Consider the following 26475-nt stretch of genomic DNA (forward strand, 5'->3'; position numbering starts at 1 on the left):
TCTTAAAAATGGAAAGATAAATAATCAGAACATTAAAAGTTGCTTTATGTAATCACATACAAGAAGGGTCTATTAAATTAAAGATAAATAGTTTTTTAAATTTCTATTTAAATTGATCATCAGGTGTTTGCACAATATTTTTATTTCATTCTTTTAATTATGAAGGTTTTTTAATTTTTATTTTTAATTTTTAGAATATTGATGAAAATGCACAAATGTCATTCATTATGACACGTATACCAGAAATTCTTGATCTCCTCATAGAGCCAGGTTTTATTACTTGATTGATTTGAAGTTAAAAATGAAAAAATTTCTTAGAATTTTATTACAATAAAGTTTATCGATAGTTTATAGCTTTTATGCAATAAGTAGGTTTGAATGTATTTGTTATTTAATACTATTTTTGATACTTACATAAGCAGTTGTTAATATTTATTTTTTGTAAAACAGCAAATAATGTTTCAATTTCTCACACTTTTTATCTTTTATTTTATCTTAAGCCTTTATATACATAAGATAATCTTTTATCTTTTAATCAAAGGTTCTCATACATAAAATATCTGTAAGTTTATTTAAAAAATTGCGATAGTGTTTTTTAATTACAATAAAACACTTAAGATTTATTTAATCATGCTTATAATGCTTAATTGTGCATGTAAATACATAAGTTTAACTTCTCCTTGATGAACTATGGCATTTGGGGTTTGAACAAACAAAGTGATAAATTACTTGATCATCATGACCAGTAGTAGACTTGTACAAGTAGTAGTAAACAACAGAAGTTTTCAACTTTTTTATAACTTAACAAACTAAAAAAAAAACTTTTTAAACTTCACTTTTTTAAACTTTTACAAACTGTGATATGCTTTACTTATCACCAATGTCTTGAATCTGCATCAACTTTAATTATTTAATTAAAGTACTCAATTGTTGATTTTATTTGGTTTTATCTGCATCCTAAAAAATAGTCTTAAATTTGAATTTATTATGAAATATGGTATTTAGAGCAAATATGCTGTTTTCAATCAGACAAATTTACTAACATTTTTTAAAACTAAGTTCATGAGCTAAAACTAAAAACTAAGTTCATATATTGAAAAAGATTTTTAAAAACTACTAAAATGAGAAAATGTTACCATTTTAATATTTGTGTAAAATATAAAGATAACTGGCACTATAAGATTTTTTTTGTGATAGCAGTCTAATATTGTTTTGTAACATCATGTGTGTGTTTTCCTGCCTGTTATGAAACTTTTGTAGTTCCTTAAGAAAAAAACTAGTAAAAGGAAAAAACGTTTTTTCAAAAAACAATTGTTTCTTCCTTTTTTGTTTGTTTGTTTGTTTGTTTTTAAAGTTTCCTAAACAACTGTTTCTATCAAAGAATTCAACTATAATTTTCATTAATTAAAGTTCTGTAAGTAATATAGCAAAGCATTTTTTATTTAGAATTTTGTTAATACAAACAACGACAAAAATTTTTCAATAATTCAGTCATCATTCTATATCTTTTAGATTTGACTAGTGGTACAGATGAATTTCTAAAATTAGAAGCTGTCAATTCACTGAGTTTTCTACTAGGCTCCACATATAGAAAGTATGAAATACTTTTTCCTTTATTGTATTGAATCTAAAATTAAAATACAAATAACTATAAATTATCCTAATAAATGTATCACTTTAATGGAAAAAATAAATAAATATACAATATACACATTTGAAAAAATTCATTTTATATTGATACAATTTTTTTCTTTTTTTCTTTTTTTCAAAGTTTAATTTTATATATTATATTAAAAAAAGATTATCAGTTTACTTTGTTTATTCTCATCTAAATGTTAATTTTAACACCCACTTTATCTTCAAAAATAATCAATTTATCTTCTCAGTAAGTTATTTTCCTTCTTTAACCTTTAGTTTCCATACTTTTTTGTGGATTAAGAGGATTCTGAACCATTCTGATAGAAAGCCCTTATTTTTGAGTTGCTAAATTATTAAGAGTCCAGTTAAGGTGCAATCTACCTTTATGTTAATAATATCCAGAAGCAACATGAAATGTCTTAAAATTAGTTATATTTCTTACTACACAATAAACAAAGAATTTGATTTTAATTGAATGTTTATTAGGCTGTAATTTTTTTTTAGTCAATTTCAAAGCACATCCTTATGCTTTGAGAGTATTTGACTGAACATACATTTAACTTAACCGTATTTGAAAATTTAAAAAATTTGTATTTAAAATAAGAGTGCGACAAGCTTGAGAAAAACACCAATTAAACATTTTTAAAAAAGTAAGAACACTGTGTTGCATTTATTATTGTTTCTGTTACTGTATATTACATTTTTGTAATTTCATTGACACCTTTTAGAAGAAGAACAGTTTTTTCAGAGGGCATAGTCTGTCTACTACCAAACTTAATATAAACTTTCTAATAAATTTGGTTACCAAATAAATGGCAGAAAGAAAAATAAGTCAGAGAAATTAGTTGAAAATCAAAGTTAGTCAACTGCTCTAGATAAAATTATTCAGTATAAAATCATTTTTTAGGAATTCATGAGAAACTCTTCTGTGTAGCTTTCTTTAAATGAAGTTGTGATAAACAGATTATGAATAGTCAGGTTATATAGAAACATCTAGTTAGAGAGCTTATCAATGTTATCAGAGATTTAGATATGAGCCAATAGTCGCAAGTAATTCATATGGCTTCTGTTTCAACTTTTATAGCAAACTAAACAACAAACTTCAACAAAATAATCCCTAATTAAGAAAGCTCTAAAAGTAATACGTTTTGATGTAACTTTCTATTTGCTAAATATTACATGTATTCTCTTTTATTTCTTGCAGAAGCTAGCCCATAACACACCACCTGCTGTTAATCCACCAGTAATCATGAGAAGATACCTTAAAAAAATACTTGAAATTAAAAAAATATATATTATTTTTACCACCTGCTAGAAGTTGAGCAAAGTTTGAAAATTAAGAGAAAACGCCTACGAAAATATATTCATGTATGTTTTTGATACAGCCACAACTCATTTTGTACAACTGAAGATCAATGATATGATTTTTTTTCTTTTTTATACAGATTAAAGTTATACTTGAAAAAAATTATCCAGTTTTCTTTAATTTTTCTCATTTATATTTTAGTTTCTTAAAAATTAGTGAGAATTTATTTGAAAAAATAATAAATACAGAAAATGTTAATTTATCTTTTACACAGAGAAACTTTTTCAAATCTGTTCTTTATATACGATAAGAATTAATGGATTATGTGAAAAAAAATTTTTTTGTTGCATTCCTTTATTTTTTTAAGCTGCATGTAGCCTTTAAGTCATTGACTAATTTTTATTATGCTAATTTTACAACCTCCCAAATATCTTTTTTTTTCTAAAGCAACTATTTTGTTACCTCATCATAATTTTCCATTATTTTTCCTTTAAATATAAATCTGCTTGCCAATTTAATTATCTTATATCATTATATTAGAATATTAAAACCATCTCTTAGTTTTAGAAGCCATATGCTTAAGATTGCTATCCTGCTTATATGCCAAAAGCAATAGCATATTATTCTCATATAAAAGCATTATTTCGTTAAGTATGTTAATATAAATATCAGCTGTCATAATGTCTTAGAATCTCTAAAAATTAAAGGTTAACCCTTTAGAGCCCCGTGTAGCAGATCTGCAACAAATATTTATTAACCTGGCATTCGAGTATGGCTTATCTATTCATATCAAAAATGCCCATTGTGGCATATTTGCAACAACAGTTTCATTACTTAATTAATTTGGATATTGTAAGTTTGTGTTGTCAAGAAAAACACCAACACTCAAATCTTATTTTTAAAGAATGGCAATATTGTCTATAATGTGGCTCCAAATTAGTTTCTTTTATATAATTTTTTGACTGTTAACATACGAGTTTAACGTTTCTTTAAACATAAAGAAGTTTAAAGAAGTTCTTGCAAGTGTTTGTTGTAGTTTTTATAATTTTAAATGTATGAAATAACATGCTTAGGTTTTATGTAGCAGATATGCTACAATGGGATATTTTATGCATATTAATTTTGTTTAACTTATAATTAATTTTAGATGTATAAAAACAAAAATTATAACATAGAAGAGGCTCTTGCTTATATTCTTGATGGAGATAGTGACTTTGATGACTTGAATGACTCAGATTCAGATTATGAGCCTGAGAATATCAATAAGATTGTAGATAATGATTTTTGTGATGAAGGACCTGTTCGGCAACTGAATGTAAATTGTGAAGAAGAAAATGTCCCTCATGATAATAATAATAGTAGTGATGATGACCAACCTTTGTCTAATATGGTAAATAAGAACAAACCAGTAAAATGACTATGAAAAAAGGTTGACTTACATGTTGGTGATACAAAATTTCAGGAGCTATCACCACAACCCATACCAGATGACAGGACTCCCTATCAATACTTCAAAATGTTTGTCACTGATGAGCTTCTTAAAATAGTAACAGAGCAAAGCAATTTATACAGCACTCAATTAACTGGTTCAAGTATTAATTTAACACCAAAAGAGATTGAAAAATTTATTGGTGTCTATATACGGATAGGGTTTGTTAAGATGCCATTGATTAGATCATATTGGGAAGCATACATGAGCTATGATGGCGTTAGCTCTGTTTTGTCACGAAATCGTTTTTATCTATCTTGCATAGTTTACATTTTGTTGATAATATAAATGTAACACAGGAAACTAAGGATAGTGACTGCATTTGGAAGTTGCGCCCTTGGATTACAGGACTGCACACAAATTTTTTGAAGGTATCACCAGAAGAATTTCATAGTGTGGATGAAATCAGAATTGCTTTTAAAGGACGCTCTTTAATAAAGTATTACCTACCAAACAAACTAACCAAATAGGGATTGAAACTTTGGGGTAGAAGTGGATCTAGTGGATTTCTTTATAATTTTGATGTTTACCAGGGTAAAGAAACCGAATCGAGTAAAGCATCAACATATGGAGTCGGTGCATCAATAGTCCTTAATATGTCATTCAGCTTACCATCTGGTCATAACTTTAAAGTATTTGCAGATAATTTTTTCACATCGCTAACTCTGTTGGATATGCTCAAAGAACAATCAATTCGGTTTGTAGGCACCATTCGTACAAACCGTTTGAACAAGTGTCCGTTACTATGTGAAAAGGATTTAAGTAAAGATGGCCGTGGAAGCTATGATTATCGTACTGACACATATTCAAATTTAGTTTTGCTACGCTGGTATGATAATAAAGCTGTTACTTTAGTATCTTCATATGTTGGAATTGAACCGGTTTATACTGTTAAACAATATGACCGAAAGTATAAAAAGTATATAAATGTTAATCAACCCTATATTATTAAAACATACAACAAGTATATGGGTGGAATTGATAAGCTTAATATGATGTGCTCATTTTACAAAGCTAATCTTAGGTGTCATCGTTGGTATATCTACATTTGGGCGCATACAATAATGATCGCACTAGTAAATGCATGGTTTCTATAGCGTAGAGATTTAAAATTAATAAACCCAAAATTCAAAACATGTGCCCCTAAAAAAGTTTCAAGCAGAAGTTGCAACAAGTCTAATAAAGGCAGAGAAATGTAAGGTTGGCAGACCATCTCTTGAAGCTATGATACCACCAAAGGCTAAAAGATCTGTGGTCCAAAGCAACCCAACGCAAGACATAAGACAAGGCGGAGTAAACCATCTACCAGCATACACTGAGAAAAAACAACGATGTAAAAAATGCCCTGCAGGGTTTTCATACATTCAATGCCAAAAATGTAATGTTTGGCTTTGTATGCAAAGAGAACGAAATTGTTTCATTTATAAAAACTGGTACTACCAATAGAGACATAAAAACATTTAAAACCTTTTTTTTCCTTAAAAGCCCGTTGTAGCAGATATGCTACAATTTAAAAAAGTTCATTGTCAAAAAAAAATTTCAAAAAAAGTTATGTTTTTGTATTTTGCACCACAAAACATGTACTTACACAGTTGATCATAATTTTTGTTTAAAGTTAAGCTTGGGTGGGCTCTAAAGGGTTAATGTTCACAGCTATTTCCAAGAAAACCCTTTTGCATAGTTAATTTTGTCTGAGAGATATTTGATTTTTAAAATTTTGATGAAAAACACCAATTTACAACTTTCAAGAAAATTATATATTCTTTAATCCATAAATATTTAAAATAATGTTACATATAAGTAAAAAGAATAAAAACTGTTAATACATTTTTATATGAAAAATTTTGAATAATAGTTACACAGCCATTTGTGAATGATTTTTGCGTAAATGGTTCCATTTTGATACACTTCTTTCCATTGATAAGATATTTTTCTTGCTAAAAAATTCCAAGTATATGTATTTAAAATGACTATACAAAGGTTTGCTGATGTAGTTGATAGTTCACTGCAAAAGCTTTGAGCCATGTACTGGATGCAATTTGTATCTTTTTATCTTTTCCAGTGGTTTTGAATTTTGAATGAATTGCTTCTGTTGTCTCAACAGAAGCAATTCATTCAAAATTCAAAACCACTGGAAAAGGGTGTCAACATTCTGTAACAGCTTACTTCAGTCATTCCCTGCAAATTGACCATTATGAAAGGGTTGCATTTGAATGTTGGCTACAGCTTTACAGGCCATTCTCTTGCTTCTGGCTAGTACTGCTTCAGGTTCTTGAACAGGTGGTTAACACCTAAAATTTGTTGGTGTTTTTCACTGTAATTTTAAAAATAGAATATCTTTGTCTGAAAAAATTAAAAGATTTGGAAATTTTGTATAGTTATTCTACTGCATGTGTATATTAATACCCCCAAAGGCTCTCTAAGAAATTGATAAAACATAAAACCTGATTTTTTATAGACAGTGGTCTGTCATTGCATCTACTAAATGTTCTTTAACTATATTATATTTAGTTTTAAATTATTTTTAATTGTGGTGCTGGAGTAAACAGATACATTTTAGCTTTACAAACAAACAGTTTATCATCTACACAAGTTGTTTTTCTTTTGTGATCTCTAGTTTCAACACTTTTTGTGGCTTTAAGAACATTCTGAACATTCCAACAAAGTGTTTTAAAATATTTGTCTTAAAGTCTGTTGATATGACTTTCCATTGTTTCAGAATTGCTGAATTACTAAGAGTTAAGCCAAGGTACAATATATCTTTCTGCCCATAGTATCCTAAATTAGAACTATCTTATGAAACATTTGTTTACATATATAAAAATATCGCAAATTATTTACTTAATATTTGTATCTTTCTTGCTAAATAACAATTAAAGATTTTGGTTTTAATTGAATTTTTATCAAGCTGTATTTTTTTTTTTTTTTTTAAACAATTTTTACTTTAATTATAGTAATTAACTAAACATACATAGATCACTTAACAAACTTACCATGTTTAAAAATATACAGAATAATATTATTCAAAACTGGAATGCAACACATGTCTTATAAGCAACAACAAATAAAATTTTTAAAAAAAGTAGAAAAGTTACTATGGTGTATTTATTTTTATTTCCATCACTGTATGTAATAAATTAAGAAACAAACTGTAGACAATTAATATTGAAAGCTTTCATAAATGTCTTATTTTTATTTTAGTGTATTTCAAAGTAATTCATTTTTAAACTATTCTCACATATTTTGATTTTATGGTTTAAAATGACTTTAAAAAGCTTTTTTTTTAACAGTAGTTTGAGGTGTTTTTTTATTTTCTGTATATTTGTTTAGTTACAATGCCCCTCTAGGTGAAACAGCATCACAACAAACAGAGGCTCAAAAAGCTGGATTCTCTAAGGTTATGACTAAGTTCTGTTACTGGCTGAAATAGCTGCCTAACATTACAACCTTGATCTAACTTTTCACTAAATTCTATATCAACTACTGAATAAGACTTCAAAATTGTTTAGTTAGGTATGTTTGTTCTTAAATATTTTAGGAAGTCAAAAAGTAATTAAGCAATCGTATTAAGAAAAGAAATCAAGAAAGTACCATTAAACCATGCAGCTGATAAATTGATAAACGACTTTTAAAAAACGGTTATTTTCGTAGCTACACATTGTTAAAAACCTAATTTAGCATCAGAACCTTTGTTCTGCAATTGAAGGGAATGGAAATCCTGGAGTTATTTTACTTTTATTCATAATAAAATGCTTCTATTTTCATGACAAAAAAATAAAAAATTTATTGTTTACCAAAGTTAATCTAATTTATTTTTGCCTATAATTATATTTGAATATTATGGAAAGTTTTAGTTTAAGCAGAAATGAAGTCATTGTTTTCATGTTAGTCAGCTATTTTGACAACTGATATTTCTCCTTTTTTCTTTTTTTTTTTGGTAAACCTGAGTAGAAGCAGAATTCTGCTTTTATCAGTAATCTATACAAATGTTGTTTACAGTAATTGGCTACCTTACGTACAAAAGAACTTATTTTTATTGATTGAATTTCTTAGATTCTATAAAACTATATATTTATATTTAATGATAGATGGTGAAAATAGCTTTTTGTACTTCACTAGATAACACAAGCATTCAGCTCTAAAAGGCTACAAAGCTGGATAAAGGGATGTTTGCATCATAATCCATTTGGTGTTTTATCATGCTTAACATCAGGCATAAGATTGGGTTGTAGAGGTTTTAACTGTGGTGATGACAGTAAGTCAACTTTTTTTTACTCTTCCAATATTTCTCTATGACCTCATTATAGTATGCAACTAATTTTAATTGAACAGTTTTATGTAGATGTCCTCAAAGGTTAGTGAACTTTTAAAATATTTGTGAAAATAACAGTGGCATTCCTTGGAAAGGTTTTATAGCCTATAATAGTCACACAATAATATTGAATATCAAATGAAAGTTATTTATTAGGTATTTGAATAAATTTTCACTGTTGAAATTGGTATTAATCAATATGCTTTTAACATTTTATTTACATAATTATACTATTTATTTACATAATTATACTAACATTAAATATTGAAAAATAACTAGTATTTTTAATATTAATATATTTGAATTAAAAATCTCTTACTAAAGGCTATTTTCACATAAGTTTGAAAACTTTAGTGACCTTAGAAACTTTTAAATAATTTTCAATCTCACTAAATTTTTTATTCTGACTGATAAGTTTCATTAGCAATTTAATAAGCTTTTGTGTATACAAAAATCTGAACAATTTTTTTTAGGTATAAATACAAGCATTAATTTGAGTATATCTGATGACACGATTCAGAGCAATCCATCACACAATGAAATAAATAATTTTAAAGATCACAATACTAAAGAAACTGATATAAGTGCTTATTCCAAATCTCCACAAACAAATATTGTTAATAAAGTGATTTCAAGTTCTAACTATGCACCCGAAATGTGAGAAGTTTTTTTTTCTGATATTTTACTATCAGATTTTAGGTATGCAATCAAGAAAATTAATATGTAACGCTCTAAAATATTTTATTCTGGTCCTTACATGTTAATGAATTTGATTCTCAGTTTCAGTATTCTAAGAATTAGAATTTTTATTTTTAAAGTAAAAAGACTTAGTATTTCTTACAGATACAAACGATTGATTTGCAATCAAATTTGTAAGCGCACCATAGCTCGAACAGGAAACTACTTATTGCATTCATCTGTAAACATTCATAGATGCCAACACTCACATCTTTACTTACTATCTCCCCTTCGATCTGTGTTAATTGAAAAATGCCACAATTCAACTATTGTTCTTGGTGCTGTGGCTACATGTGTAATAGTGGTTGCATGTGAAAATATTTGCTTGATTGCCATTACTAAACGACTATCTGTAATGTAAGTTAATATCATTTATGAATGAAACTTTTAAATCTATTTTTTCAAATTTTCTGAAAACTAATTTTAATAAATTAAATTAGTTGCATAAAGTTTGATTGTTAATCAAAACAAAAAGTTTAAAAAACAATATTTTATTAACACCTTTCAGATTAAGTGTTTTGTTTTAAATTAGGTTGCAATTTTCAAATTTATTTAAACCTTTATTATGTACTTTAGAATGTTTTCACAAATTTTTGCATAATTATAATAAATATGGATCTCAAATAGGTCATGGCTCATGGCACAGAGAGGTTAAAAAATGCTTTTTTTTCAGCTCATCTTCTAATTGTTCTTTCCATGTTTGTGTCCCATCAGAACCTGTACTCATTGGAAAAAATGAAAATATAAAAATGGCTCCTTACTACACATGGTATCCTCAGTTAGAAAAAGATATGAAACTTGTGGGAGTGCAATCTGAACCAAATTATTGGAATTTACCTATTGTTTTAGGTAAATATTTATCTGAGGAAACATATATATTCATTGTTATTAAAAAGTATATAATAGAAACATGTATTAAAGTTTTCTTTTTTACTTTATATTGGATTATAGGTTGCAAAGGTGATAATAATCAAAATACATGGTTTGAATTTCCCCCCGAAGAATTTTCCAAATTTGTTATTCCATTCAATTTTGAAGGGACAACTAAGGTAAGTATATTTTCTTTAAAAAAAACCCACAGTTTTTCACTTTTTTTTGTTAGATAGTTTTGTAAAAATAATACTTAGTTACTAGGAAAGAGAAATAGTTGAATATTTAAAAAAACAGTTTTTGGTTTTCTATAGTATTTTTTTGTTATATATATTTGGTTTTCTATAGTATTTTTTTGTTACATATATATAAGTAGAAGTTTTAATGGTTAATTTAGCATTTCTTGAGATATTAGGCATGTAAAAAATGCAAAGTATTAAGTGTTTCATCATTTAATCTTAAACTTAGCTTATTGACAAATAGATTATTAGCATAAAATGATGAAAGAGACAGCCAAAGGAGTTTTATCAAAGAAGCATTGACTTCAAAAATTTGTTGCTTGTTTGTTTTTGTTTTTTTGTTAGATTAGATATTGCCATTTCTTTGAGAACTAATTTAGAATTTGGTTCTATATTTTGCTTCTTTGATAAAACTCCTTCGGCTGCCTCTTTCATGGAGAACACAAGCTCTTCTGAAAAAGATGGAAATTTTTGTACTTGTTTCTGACTAGTTTCATTTTCTGACAAATTTTCCTCATTATAGACTCACTTCCCTTTTGCTTAAACAAACCATTAAACAAACTTGATACAGTAGTAGCAATTGTATTTCTCTTTGGAATGGAATTTTTAAAATGTCACGAGTGGCTCCATTAATGACATCAGGATTATTTAGGTATTAAACTAAGTCACTTACATATCACTTCTCGTATTAGTATCTCTTTTAGAAAATTAGTCAACTAGCTCTTGACTAGAGGTGTTTTCCAGTATTTTTATATGCTTGAAAATGAAGTTCAGAATGTCATCAGATGAGAGCAAATTCCAATCTCTTCTGCAAAGTACATCAGCACCAAATTTGATTGGTTCTAGAGCATTTACTAGATTTTGTAAGGTGGTAAATTCAGAAATCATAATCTCACTTGATAACTTAATCAGTAACATTTGAATACAATTCTTAAGAGTAAAGAATTTTGAAATCATCTCTAGTAAGCTGTTCTTATGTGTCTTAGAGTCTAAGATTGCAGCTCCTTTCCAAACTCAGACTGGACATTAGGGCATCCCATACTTTTCAGAAATCACCTTTTTTCAACCATAAACACTAGGCCCCACATATTTTTTTGCTCAAAGGTATATAAATGTAGGATCTGTTAAAAAAAAACTCATATTATGAAGTCTTCATTTGCAAAAATGGACTTTATCGCTTCATTTTCTAGACAAAAAAAATTAGCTTTTGGCAAAAATAAAGTTGTTGCAACAACAGTATAAAGACCCATTACACTTCTTGATAAAATTAAGCTTTTTTTTTTGACTTATCTTTATATAAATATAAAGATAAGTAAAAAAAAAAAGTTCAATTTTATCAAGAAGTGTAATTAGATTTTGGCTTATCTTTATATAAATACAAAGATAAGTCAAAACCTTTTAGTAAAATAATCTTATTTAAGAGTACTTAAATAAAAATATTTTAATAAAAGGTTTTGACTTATCTTTATATTTATATATTTTTCGTATTTCGATTTTTTTGTAATTATTTATTTTAACCCACAAATATATTGCCAAAGCAAAAGAGATATTTGACAATGAGTATGAAACAGTATGAAAACACTAGTGGTTTAAAAACAATAAAAAAGGCAAGCATGCTTGACTTAATTGGCAATATAGAATTTTTTAAAATAAATATATATTAGCATTATCTGAATATTATAGACAATGTTTTAATAATATTAAATTACTTTGATAATACTTTTATTAATGATTTCTTATAAAAAATTTATCATTAATAATACTAATATTATTGATAAATAATATAATGATAATATTTTATTTCCAGAGAAAAGGAAGAGCTTTTATCTTCTAAACTAATACTTTTAAAAAAGTATTTCACTAGTTAATTTTGTATGGTGTTGAAGTTACATTTAAGTTCATTGTTTATGATAGCACAACTACAAATACAAGTCATAATAGAGATGTTATCCATTATTTAGAGGTTAAATTTTAAAAAAAGTTAGGATGGGTAATATGTTCACTTAACACAAATGAACTTTGCCTTCAACATCTAATAGAAGATGGTAAGACAACCTCAAAGATCCCTAAAGAAGTTACTTTCCAAGGTGACTGAAAAGGAAAGAAATTACAACTTCCAGCCTATATCTGTAAGTCCTAGTTTAATTGAACTTCGTGAAGAAATAGTAAATGAGTTATTATTCAGATTAGAAATATGCCTATAAACAATACCAGATATTAATTTTAGGAACTCTTGCTGAAAGTTTGAAAAACCAAAAACCAGGCACTGTGGTCTATTCAAGGTGGCTCAACAAAGGTTCTTCCTTATCTTCATTGTGAGTATGCAAACATGGATTAGAGAGAGATGAGCTAAAAAAATTATGAATTAGTTGTTAAGTTTATTGTATCAGTTTACTTCCCTATGTGGTTGCAAGTCAAAGTGAAGCATAGTTGGATAGAGAGAACACAACACATCCTGAACCAATTTGCCCATATAAAACTTAAAGATGAAAATGTACTATCTTTAGCATGGTATTGTCATTCTAAAACCTTATTACAAAGTTTACTTTACAGTCAAAACAAGGTTGAAAGGAAGTTTGCTGTTAATAAAATTTTTGAAACTAGAAAACATCAGAAAATGAGAATCCTCATTCTCCCAGAGCATACAAGATTCCTAACTTAAACTTGCATGGAACCACATTGACTGACCTTATAACATGGAAAGAAGCCTATAAACCTGTCAAACGAACAATAGTGATGTAGAAAAATTCCTGATTGTCCTATGGTATTTCCATATTTCTCTGTTCACACACAGAGAGGGCAGTTAAGGAGTAAAATTAATTTTTATTATGCTTTGTAATATACTATAATTGATAAAAGTTTAATAAATATTTATAGTCATGAAAGTAGTTTTTAAATGATAAGCTTTTTTTTAGGAAACTGCTGCTTTTGAAACTGCCTTTAGTTTTGAGAGAAAATTTGGTTTTATCTGAGCAAGAGCAGAAAATAGAGCAATAAACCCTCTTTTTAATAGCATGAAGGACATCTCTTCATTTTAGCATTCATTTTAGTCATTTTTAGTGCCTATAACAGAATATATTTTAGAGATATTTAGATATTAAGATATATTATTAGAGAGAAAATAGTTTAATTTTTGTTTGTTGATTTTTATAAGCTTTATATTGTATTGTAGAAAAAGCAGTAATGAAACCTGGCACCTATACATAGAATATGATGGGGGGCCTATACACCACTCGGATTTTTCCAAAAAAATCTTTTTTTATTGACATCCAATCTGGTGAAAAAAAAAATCGTTTTTTATACTATCTGTATGGGATAGTCTTACATATTTTAAACTTCGCTCCCCCTTCCCCATTTGAGTTACTATTTGCAAAAATTAAAGTCTATTTTTGCAAATGTTGCTTTTACTTTGATCAATTTATATATGCCACCCCTTAATGCGTGTACCTAAAGGCAAAAAAATCCTTGGGGCCGACCTTGTTAGTGAAAGTTGAAAAGTACTGGATACCCTACTGGACATGCTTCTGTGGAACCATGTCATTTTTAACTGGACACTTTCAAAACACTCTGACACATTTTTTGACCTTGTTGATGAGATTTGTTACATCCTCCCTGACCATTGGAAGAGCTTAGGCACCTACTTCTGCTGAAATTTCTATTCCTCCATTTTCATCACTTAATCCTCACTTTCACATCATCTTCTTGGTCTTCTTCTAGAATAATGACTTAATCTGGTTTGACAAATCTTCCTAGATTGCCTATATAGAACGTCACAGACAGCCAAGTGGACTCCATGTGCTAGACAGTTGTTAGACTGGTAAAATGGAGTTACTAAATTTGTTCATCATAGTGGTTCTATCTGTGGTTACTGCAAAAATATCACAGACAAAATTTAGCTTAAAATCTTTCAGTTTATGATCAACATTTATGTAGCATTTCTCTGCTGGCACATGTTTCCAAACTGGTGTGTTGTCTTTGTGGATTTCAGAAAATCATTATCAAACAGAGAACAATCCAAAAGGTATAAAGTTTCAGAGTATTTCATCAGGAAAGTTAAGAAATTTTACAATTTCAAGTCTTAATGAGCCATTAAATATCCAAACTGATCAGATAAGCAATCACTGACTGCTAAAACTCCAGCTCAAAAACTTTATGATAAAGTGCTTACAAAATTTGATGGCTGCATAATTATGGATGACAAAATGTACATCAAATATGACTTCAAACAGCTCCCAGGTCCAAAATTTTACACTTCAATTGTTCATGGATGTGTCAGCAACAAGTTCAAGAATAAATCATTGGATAAATTTGTTAAGAAACTTCTCTTGTGGCAAGCAATATGCAGCTACAGTTTGAGATCTCGAGCTTTCGTCACATTGTCAACTTTAAACTTGGATGTTTACATCAAGGAATGCTTTCTAGCTAGACGTTTGCCATTTTATCAAAGTCATGATGTCCCCTGTTGGTTCTGGCCTGATCTTGCTTCTTGGCATTATTCTAAGAAGACCATAGAGTGGTATAATTCAAGAGACATCAAATGTCTCAAAAAGCTTAAATCTACCAAACTGCCCACAGTTCTGTCCCATTGATAAATTTTGGGGAATTGGCAAAGGATATTTGCATAAGAGTGGCAAAACAATATGTACAGCTAAAAATTTGATTAGAGAGTGGACATTAGTAGGGGAAAAAAATGCCAAATACACTGTGCAGAAGTTGATGTTGTCAATTATTTATTCGAAATAATAAAAAATATTAAAAAAAGAAGTATTTTTTTAATCTTCAAGTTCCTTAGATTAAAATGAGTATTGAAGTTTTTGCATTAGTTTAATTTTTTTTTTAATTTTAATTTTGCATTGTTTCGAATTAAACAATTGCATGTTTTAAAATTGTTTTAGAATTGCCAAATAATGAAGCAAGTTTTGAATAAAATATGTGTATTCAAAAATCAGTTTTGAAAATAACGTTTTTGTTTTTCGGTTTCTAAAGCTTTTGTAGTTTCTGGTAACCAGTTTTCCTTTCCCTACTAGATACATCTCTGTATCAATTGAAAATTGTTTAAAATTCTTAAACTTTAAACAAATTTCAATTGATAAAGAGATGCATTAATTGAAATTTGTTTAAAATTTAAGATTGGTTGATAGTTTGGTTATGTAAAGATTTGATATTTTTAAAGGAACTTTTATGTAAAATGACTTCTTTTTTCCCAAATCAGTTCAATAACATTTGTTTTCTGCTTTAGTGGTTTGTATTTACATAACTTTTAAAGTATTAGTTCCTAACCTTGATTTTCATAATCATGGCTATAAAAATAAAATAAAAGGAGGAAATAAAGTTACAGATCTCAGCTATAGTATAAAGTTAATTATGTTTCTGCAGTACCTCAATTTTTGGAAAAAACTTTAAACTTTTGTGTAGTTAAAAAAATTTTATTATTGTTGTTGTTATTACTATTTTTGTTGTTGTTGTCGTTGTTGTTGTTATTATTATTATTTTTATTATTATTGTTATTATTACTATTATTATTATTGTTATTATTATTATTATTATTATTATTATTATTATTATTATTATTATTATTATTATTATTATTATTATTATTATTATTATTATTTTTATTACTACTGTTATTATAATTGTTTCTATATTTTTTTTGTAATTATTGTTGTAAGTAACATATATGTAATTTTTTTTTCTCTAGATATGTCCTGTAAATATACCTAGGAGATATATTGAAGCATTAAATGAACGAGAAAAGTAATATAAATATTTTTTTCTTAAGTTTTTTTTGTTTATAAGTGCTATGTTTTATTTTGTTTAGAAGTGCTGTGTTGTATTTTGTTTAGAAATGCTATGCTGTGACTTTATATTCTATTATTATGCGGAATTTTCAGATATACAGGGTGATCCGACCAAGTGTAGACAGATTTTTGTTTAAAAAACTTTGCAAAAATAATGAAACATGATTTACTTTTTTGCATAGATAAAGTTCATAGATATACAAATGTAAATGACAAGTTATTTTTCAATATAATATCCTTTAGATTTTACCACTCACCTTAATCTTTTAAAAACCTGATTACATGAAGCAGAGATGGTTTCTTGTGAAATTTTGCCCCAGTACAGCCTTAATTTGTATTTGCGGTATGAGATGTGGTTCCATCTTGTTGGAGAGTGATGTCAGTCTCTTTAAACATTCAATTGAAACAATGAATTAATTGTTTCTGTAACAATTTCAAACAAACATGTTGGTTTAAACCTCCTCTTTAATAAAGATGATGTTTATCACCTGTTGAAGTTACACTTACCCAAACCATTACAGGTGCTGGCTTTTAGCGCTGATAAGCTATTCACTCAGTCACTGAGATGTCTTCTTCTTGCTGTGCATAAATCTGATTGTTCTGATTAGTGTGTATTGCTTGCACTGTAATTAATTTCTCATCTGCTCACAGCACAAGAGGTTGTGTACCATCTTTAAGCTAATCCAAAAGAAGCTTTGCTCTACTCAACCATTATGCTTTGATGGTTTGTGAAAGCAGTTGAACTTTGCTCTTTTTGAAAGCTGTAAGTTTTAGATCAACTTGTAGTTTAAATCAACTTGTAGGTTTGCTTCATAACATAGCTGACATTTGCTCCTGAATACAATTTTTTTATGCTTCTCTTTGGATTTTTCCTGTTTTTTACTCAAGTCCTCTTGTTAAGGTTGGGTGTTCTTTTTTTTTATTCGGCGGTAATTTTTACCTTTTGAAGAGCAGATCTAGATTTTATAGACACCAGATGCTGAACACGAGAATTCAAAATCTTTAAAATCGCACTAGGCGTGTTATCAGTTTAAAACTCAGAAGCTGTTAAACTTTTTCTTTTCATGATGAATTACTTTTTATAGATTATATCTGCTCAACGTATAAAAAGGTTAAACATGAGTACGAAGTTTTATTTAAACACAAAAATATAAATAGAAACACTATAAGAGTTAAATAATCAACTTTAAAAAATTATTTATACTTATTCTGATCACTATATCTTTTAAGTAAAAATATTTTGTCAGTACCTAAAATATCAATGTTTTGGATAAGAGAGTTAGTTAACCTCTCTTAGATTTTTGACTATCAGGATGAGTTCTGATGAGCTGAACTGTGTACCTCAATGTAATTTTTACTAATAGATTTCTTGTAAACCCTCTGAGTCAAAAGCGAAGTAAAGATTTGTAAGGGTTCGTTTCACTCGTTTATTAGCATAATTTTGCTAACAAGACATTTGACTATTTTGATGTTAGCTGGTTAGTTGTTCATTGTCAAATCTTTTTCAACATTTTTACATCGTGACATCTCAGCGACGATTTGTTTAGATTTTATTATTTTACGATACGTAGGATCATTTTTTACGCTATATTAATATTGGTAAACTTAAAAAAAAACACAGTTGTGGACAAAAAATTAGTGGCTAGTAAAAAAATGATGTGTGATAATTTTATTTAAATTTAAATCTAAATTAGTAAACTTAGGTATAACAGTAATACAAACATTAAACAATGAAATGGAGGTAAAAAACATTGGTAACACTGTTCAAATTATTGTTTTATATATGAACATATTTAGACTTTTTGCTTAAAATAACATATCAGCTGTTTCTTATTAATGTGTTTATATCAGTTTGTTTATTTGTTTTTAGTAATGTTAATTAAAGGTAAGATTGATTTTAGTGTTAATTTAATGAAATATAAGATAATCGAGCATATTTATTTCATAAATAGGATTTAAGGTCGTGCAAAGCATTGTAATGCAGAAAAAAATATCTTATTGTAAAATTAGTAAAAGAATGAAAATAAATTTGCATTTATTCATGAAACATTAGGTTGCTCTCCGTTGATGATCAGAAATGCTTTAAAATAGAGAAATGTATGTGAAACAAGAGGCCGAAAAAGAAAAATGAGTGAGCATGAAGACAGATTAATAAAACGTGCTGCTGTTGCCGTTCCTTTTGTAACTTCCCACCATGTTAAAGTAGATTTAAATTTAGGCGTTTCTTCGAGGACAGTACTTAGGCGGTTAGTAAAAAATTAAATTAGTCGCCAGAAGCCCAAGAAAAGTTTTCCTTTTGAAAAAAAGGCGCGTTGAAGCAAGATTACGTTTTGCAAGAAATGTATGTATATAGTCCTGCTTGTAAATAGCTTAATATTTTGCAGTCTGATGAAAGTAAAGTTGTTTTATTTTTGTCAAGTGGACGTAGGATGTAAGTAAGCAGGCCACCTAACTCTTCACTAAACCGTAATACACTCTAAAAACTCTTAAACATAGCGGAGCAAAAATAAATATTTGAGCTTGCTTTTCTTTCTATGGCGTAGGACAATAACCCAAAGTATATCAGTCGCAGAGTGAAAAAATGTAAAACCTATTGTTAACACCTATATAATTATTGTAAGTAAAAAGCAAAATTTTTAAATTTTCTACAAGTTTATCATCTCACATTTATTTAGTTCATCAGTCAGCATTTCACAATTTTATTTATTTAGTTCATCAATCAGTATACACTTTCATTTAGAGTAATTGCTTAAAGAAAATGATTCTCACTGCTGTTATTTTGTCCACAACTGTTAAGGCTTTTCAGTGAAGAAGCTACCATCAAAAAATTATTTTTTTTATCTGAACTCATTAAGAAGTATCCGAATTTAAGAAGTAAAATAAAATATTTAGTGCGAAAATGTAAGTCATAAGTAAAGTTATTTTATATAAATTTTTTTTTATCTCGACAGCTATTAAACGTAGTGGCTTTATGTCGATGGCTTTTAAACAAACTGGTGTTATCTTGGTGGTTCAAAGTTTATCACAAATTATCGATTTGAATTTTGAATACTAAACTCTCCGTTTTTTTTTTTGTTTGTTTTTTTTTTCGCCTTTATATCAACTACATTCCCTATGAATGAAAACTACAAATAAAAACTCTAGAAGTTAATTGCCTTGTCTATATGAATTTAATTTCTTTTCGCTCAGACGCATTGAAGAATGGCATCAGCTAATTAGAGACTCGTGCATCAACAAGGTGCAACGTATTCAGTTACAATCAGTTGTGAACGAACGGTTTCAGGTATTTAGAGAACATTTTTAAAAAAATTTTGGTAAAACCACGATAAGTTCTTTAAGTCAGGTTTTTTTAATTTTTTAAAAAGAAACAATGGTGGGTGTTCTTAATTCCTCTACCTGAATCATAACCCTAATATTGCTTAAATAAATTTAGGAATGGCTGAAGCAGACTGGTAATATTGCATTTTTGGAAAGTCTCGCTCCACCACTACCATCCACTCCTATTCGGTAATTTTCACTGGAAGTTTATTAAGTATATTAACATGCCTTTAAACCTATTAACGGTTTGTTCTCCCCTATGAAGATTTATTTAAATTATGAAAATTTTCTATAAATAAAAGGTGTAAAGAAAAGTAATTGTAAAATAAAATCTCAAACTAAAAGTGCCGTTTAACAAAGTGGGTACTATAATTTTTTTAAATTTTTTTTAAATTTCTATGAGCATCTTTTTTTTATTATAAATATTTTTTTTTATTGATTGTACTTAAAATAATGTTGTAAAGCTTCCAATATTTATTTTAGTTTACTCTAATTCGTTTTTTTTTTTTTTTGTTTTTTTTTCCCCTTCCCTCAACCAAAAACCGCTAAGATTTTCGTGGCGCCAACGAAATCACCTCATAACAACAGTCATCCCGGCGAATACTTTGTAAAATCATTTTTATTTTACAATCCATGGCAATAAATTGGCGAAATAATAAATAGAAAAGCATAGCTCCTCAAGAAATTAATTAGCAGAAGTTAAGCCTTGAGAAATAGACCACCAAGAAAAACCCTTAATCACTTAGTAAAGAAAAATAGTTTAAATTTAGTTCATAAATCAATCATTTTTCTCAACTAAAATACTAAAGGCGTCAAAAGTTTTATTGTCCAAACGATTTTAAATTTTTCTACTGAAAAGTCCGGTGGAAGAAAATGCCTGCTCAGACTCGATACTTTTTGGTTTCATAGTGTGAGGGCGAGGATTTTTATGAATAGTGCGGAGATAATGTGAGCGCGGCTATTTGTTTAGTGCGGTGATGTTTTATGTGGTGACATTCTTTGATTTTGTTCGGGGGTTGGATTGCCCTCAGTGTTGTGTGGGTTGGTTCGTGTATGGTTAGTTTGTAGTTCGTGTAACGGTAGACTACTGTCTACCGAAATCTACGAAGATTTCTAACACTTTAGGCTTACGAAAGGCTTAAAAACAAAATCTTAATACAATGAGTAACAAAGTAATAACTCCTCAATTGAAATATAAATGAAATGATACTTACTGATTGTTTTTCTCGTTTCACTTGATAGTCTTAAATATCTAACTCATGTATATATGCTTTTAAAATTTATAAATACAGATTGTAATATGCAATCAAAAGTTACTTTAAAATATTCTCTTACCACCTTTGGACTCATGGCTAAAGCGTCTATCTATATTTTAACTATTCTCACTTTAAGATCTTCTATTTCTCTTTGAGAAAATCCTTCAACTTCTTTTTCTTTATCTCATCTTTCAATTTTTTTGTTCTCTTTTTTTTGCAAAAATCTCTTTTTAAAAACTTTCCAAAGAAACTCACATCAATTTTTCCATGAAATTAGCGATTGCAATCCCGGGATCCCGGCCATTTTAATGATCCCGAAATCCCGGAATTGTCTAACATCAATCCCGGGATTCCCTATAATATCGAACAAAAAAAGGGTAATGATAAAATATATAAAAATAACAACAATTTTGCGTATCAATAAAAAAGTTTTTATTTAGTATAAAATTGTAAAAAGTATCGTATTTCAGTTGTGTAATAAAATACGATATCGAAAAGGATTGATTTAGAGAAAAACAAGTGAAAATCTTCGCACTATGTCATGTTGGTTAGTATATACACTATTTAAAAATTGAATACGATTTGATTTAAATAATAGATTTGTAAGCAATGAAAAATATTATTATTATATGCTAGCTTGCGATACCCAGACTTTATATCATTATATATTACGGTTTATATTTATTTTATAATAATTCGTTATATAATACAAATTTACGTCGTTTCTAAAAAGTTGTTTATGTAAAACACTTTTAAAATATTCGCGTTAAATTAGTTAGATTTTTTAAAACCTTAGTTTACTATTGTTAGTAATTTTTAATAGCTTAGTTACTATTGTCAGTTTTTTCAAACTGAAGAAAAAAGCGTTTCTTATAAGGTAGAATCTTAAAATTAAAAACTAAATCAGCATGTCGTATGTGGATTTTACAACTAAAAGTAACTCAGCTGTTTGGAAATATTTTCTACGTGATGAAAAAGGCCAAACAGCGATGTGTAAATTGCTAAACTGCAAGAAGATTTTAAAAATTGGTGGTGGGTCAACAAAAGGACTTTATACACACATGTTGTCGGTGCATAATGTGAAGGACGAAATTCCAACCCAATCTAATATTACTGGAGAATGCACACCAGATAAATCACCAAAAAAGAAATCTAAACCACTAATACTTTTCGATTTATGAAAGGGAAGATAAAACACTTAGTGCTACACTTGCTCGTTTAACGGCGTCTGACGGGCTTTCATTTAATGTGATTTGTTCTTCAACAGACTTACGTGCCGCTCTAACTGCTATGGGATTCAGAAATCTACCAACGTCAGTAAATACAATTCGTAATCATGTAGTAGAGTACAGCAAAAAAATATGATTAGGTTTAGTTCATCAAATTGAAGTGCGCAAGAAAACGGAATTTGGTGTAGGAGAGAGATTTTGTTTGTCTTTTGATGAATGGACGTCACTTCGAAATCGTCGCTACATGAATGTTAACTTTCATGGACAAAAATCTCAGTTCTGAAGTTTAGGTTTTGTGCGAATAACAGATTCAATACCAGCAGAAAAGTGCATTGAACTATTAGAAAAAAGACTTAAAGACCATAGTCTTGATCTATACAGCGACATTGTGGCTATAATGACCGACGGAGCTAGTGTTATGAAAAAAGTTGGCAGGTTGCTGCCTGCTAACCAACAATTACGTTTTGCTCACGGCATACAACTTGCTGTAATTAATGTTCTTTATCAAAAAAGAGAATTCGATGCAAATCAGCCAGATTTTAACAATGAATTTTCTGACAATGATTCATCCGAGAATGAGGACATTGAGGAAGATTTGTTGGACTACAATCATGAAAATGTAAGACCTAAAATTGAACTAAACTAACTTCATTATGGGCCAGTCATTAAAAAAGTACGCAAACTTATACTAAAGTTTAGACGATCACCTACCAAGAACGTCGTCTTACAAAAATATATTAAGGTTGAATTTGGAAAACAGCTGTCTTTAGTAATGGACTGCAAGACATGGTGGAGCAGCCTTCTGTTAATGCTTAAACGATTTTGCAAAGTAAAAAATTGTATACAAAAAGCATTAATTGATATTTACCCAGTGCAAGATAATTCTATAGCTCTTTCACATGATGAAGTGACAATATTATCAGAGATTATAACAACTTTAGTTCCCATTAAAGCAACGTTTGAAGCAATATGTCGTCGAGATTCTAACCTATTTACAGCCGATATTGCTATTAATTTCATGCTTACAAAATTAAAAGATGCTGACAATAATACAAACAAAGAAATGCGTAGAGCTTTATAGCTCGCATGCATGAACGTCGAACCGATATGAGTGGACTTCTACAATACCTGCATAATGGTCGAAGCCCCGTTGAAGTCGATGAAGAAATAATTACAGTGCCTTCTTCATTTAAATGTCGAAAACTTTCGGTAGAATTGCTGGAAAGATTAAATGCTTCCAATCCTGCTCTAGTAAGAGCATCAGTTGAGTCTGATATGCTGGATTTGATCGAGGAACCTGAAATGGCACCTGAGTCTGAAAGAAATATTTTAAGTATTGAAGAGGAACTTGATCGTGTTATTAAAGAAGGACAATCATCAATACAACCAATTAGACATGAAACATTGTCATCAAAAATTCAAAAAGAAAGGACACTATTTGAAAATGGGGGTACATGTGGCGATTATTTAGAAAGAGTTTATTCTTTTCTAATGACCGTGAAACCGCCGAGTGTTGAGGTTGAGCGGGCATTTTCTTCCGCTGGACTGTTCAATACAAAAATTCGTAACCGTTTGGGCGATGAAGCTTTAGACGCGTTATGTTTCCTGAAGTCGCATTTCGAAGCACAAAAAACATAACATATCTCCTTATTTCTAACATAATTTTTTAACATTTATTAAAATGTGAAATTTAATTAACATGTTAAATTAAATTCATTTAATAAATACATTTTTAGTTAAAGGTACTGTTTTTATTCTACTTAATACTGTATAGATGTTGTATCTGCTTTTCAATCCCGGGATTAATCCCGGGATCCCAAGATTAATGTTTTTCAATCCCGAAATCCCGGGATTGCAATCCCTACATGAAATCTTTTTCAAAAAAATTATCTTTTTGATTTTCTCATTAAATCTTCCCTTAAAAATTCTCTCAAAAATCTTCTGGATTTTCTTAACCGATCTTTTTATATATGTATTTTATTGTTTTTTTAAATTAAGTGTTGTTCATAAACAATGAATTTGATATGCCGTGCATAAACAATAAATTTTATTTTCATGTTCTTTAGTGTTTTTATTTCTATCTCTTCGTCATCGCTCTCTGAAACAGGTTTTACCAGCTATCTTTTAATTAGCGTTTATCTCTGGTTTCGACTGCACAGTGGGCCAGTAGGTGGACAAAATGGGAAAAGTTTTAGTTGTCTAATCTTAAAAACCTATTTAATTTTAGTATCTACATATATTAGGAGAAATTTATTGACAATTTATTTATATCAAATCCCTTAGTTACCAGGACTCTAAGCATTTGAATACTGAGATAAAAAAAAAAAAAAAAAATTATAAATAAGTAATTAACGGTGACATCAACGTTGTGTTATATTTCAATTACATCTACGTTTTTGAAACAAAAAACTAGTACATGTTATTCTAGAGTATTCAGAGATAAGAAAAACCAAATGTGTGAAATAAATTTGTCATAGCATGTTATATCAGTTATACTTTGAAATCCACAGATTAAAAAAAAAAATTTCTTAAGAAACTTATTTTTTGCCGCACAATAACTAATAATTACCACAATTTCCCATGTGTTGTCTTATATTTATTTGAGCTATATGATGCTTCAATCGAGTTTTAATTGATTGCTCGTCCCCTTAAATCCCCGTTCAGATTTTATGTATGTTTTAACTTGGTTGCTATGGTACTAAATTTTGCATAGCAACAACTCACTTTTGCATTAACGTTGTTTTAACAGTATTTTAATTGCGCTAAGTACACAATATTGGGGGTATGTATTAAAATGAGATTCATAATTCTTATGAGGTTAATTTAACAGAGAGTTCAAATATGGTCTTTCCAGTCTTCATGCATGGATTCGATTTTTTGAGATGGTATTGCACATTGCATATAAAAAAGAAACAAGAAAGTGGCAAGCAAGATCTAAAGAACACAAAGAAAAGGCATCTGTAGCTAAACGAAAGATTCAGACTGATTTTATGAACAAAATGGGGCTTGTTGTTGATTTCCCTAAAAGTGGTGGTTCTGGAACAAGCGATGATGGCAATAGCTCAAGGCGTGCTTTCGCAGCATATGAACAAAAAGCTGAAATTCTGGGTATTGATCAAAACCTTATATTTAGATTTTGCATTATCTTAGTAACGCTCTCTTCAGGATATGAAATAGACTGCTTAAAATTCAAGGATTATTGTTTTGACACTTTTAGACCATATGTGTCCCTTTATCCATGGTATTACATGGCTCAATCAGTTCCCAAAGTATTGATACATTGACATGACATAATTAAAAGCCTTACATTAACCATCGGACTTATATCAGAGGAAGCTCAAGAGGCTAGAAATAAAGACTTCAAATCTTATCGCAAAAATTTCAGCCGAAAAACATACAGAAAAGCAACAAATACTGATCTTATCAATAGACTCCTAGCTTCCAGTGATCCTGTTATTTCATCACTGCGTAAATCAACATCACACCAAAAAAATCATATAGCATTTCCTTCAGATGTTTTACAGTTACTTAAACAATCTTCAAACGATATTATTGTTTTATAATTTTTTGATGTAATTTAAAATTGATAATGTTTTCTTGCACTATTTTTTGCTTTTATTATTCCTAAAACATTATTTACCTAAATACTCAATTGTTATTCAATATAGGTGGGTCAAAAATCCGATAAAATATTCAAATATCAATTTACCACTTTGTAACTAAGGAAAGTATTCGGCAACTAAGCAATATAAGTATCCATAACAACTAAATTTAAAAAATTATCACTTTTGTAAGAAGTGTGATCTCATATTGGTACTCATGCCAAATTTAGTGAATATAGCACTTATAAAATATCTGCAGATAACAAAAGTAGGTTGTTGCTAAGCAAAATAAAGATATCCATAGCAACGAAATAAAAATATATTACCTTCATAAAAAGCGCAGACATCATATTAGTACTCATACTAATTTTAGTGAATATAGCTCTAATATTAAATTAGTTACGAATTTTGTCCAGTAAAACTGCATTCTGGCCCACTGTGGACTGGTTTGGAAAAATCATGAAATAGTAACAGGATTTTCCCGTGCCTTGCTAATTGAATAATTACCATAATATCAATGTTAATTACAATTGAATTTCTGGTCTTGCAAAAACAGTTTTAATCTTTAATGGTGACTGACTTGTTTTTCATGCACTTGTACATGTGTGTCCAGCTGGTGTTTCATCTGCCTTGCACTTTTCTTCGATCGAGTATGTTAAATGTTTGAATCAAAACTTAAG

General features: G+C 28.7%; 1 protein-coding gene and 1 long non-coding RNA gene across 13 annotated transcripts in view; both read left to right on the forward strand.

The window, feature by feature from the left end:
- LOC145184649 (TBCC domain-containing protein 1-like) overlaps positions 1-20195 on the forward strand; it is a 29764-nt gene extending 9569 nt beyond the window's left edge. For 5 of the 12 annotated variants that reach the window (XM_090093601.1, XM_090093603.1, XM_090093596.1 and 2 more), the window contains 11 exons: positions 195-270; positions 1513-1594; positions 7764-7830; positions 8553-8688; positions 9219-9402; positions 9589-9840; positions 10157-10332; positions 10435-10532; positions 16291-16346; positions 19580-19673; positions 19824-20195. In XM_090093601.1, coding sequence (XP_089949727.1) covers positions 195-270; positions 1513-1594; positions 7764-7830; positions 8553-8688; positions 9219-9402; positions 9589-9840; positions 10157-10332; positions 10435-10532; positions 16291-16346; positions 19580-19673; positions 19824-19901 — 1299 coding nt within the window. In that variant the 3' untranslated portion in view covers positions 19902-20195. Of the gene's footprint in view, positions 1-194; positions 271-1512; positions 1595-7763; positions 7831-8552; positions 8689-9218; positions 9403-9588; positions 9841-10156; positions 10333-10434; positions 10533-16290; positions 16347-16435; positions 17540-18443; positions 18785-19341; positions 19412-19579; positions 19674-19823 lie in introns of those variants that run through there. The other 7 variants (XM_090093605.1, XM_090093597.1, XM_090093607.1 and 4 more) reach the window with 4 other exon arrangements.
- Positions 4007-5892, forward strand: LOC149886000 (uncharacterized). The gene has a single exon (XR_016454349.1). It is a non-coding gene; the product is annotated as an uncharacterized LOC149886000 (long non-coding RNA).
- Positions 20196-26475: the final 6280 nt, after the last annotated feature.

This window comes from Hydra viridissima, unplaced genomic scaffold (assembly GCF_058129835.1).
Source record: "Hydra viridissima isolate aposymbiotic clone 2 unplaced genomic scaffold, HvirCarnegie_v1 scaffold_7, whole genome shotgun sequence".
NCBI lineage: Eukaryota > Metazoa > Cnidaria > Hydrozoa > Anthoathecata > Hydridae > Hydra > Hydra viridissima.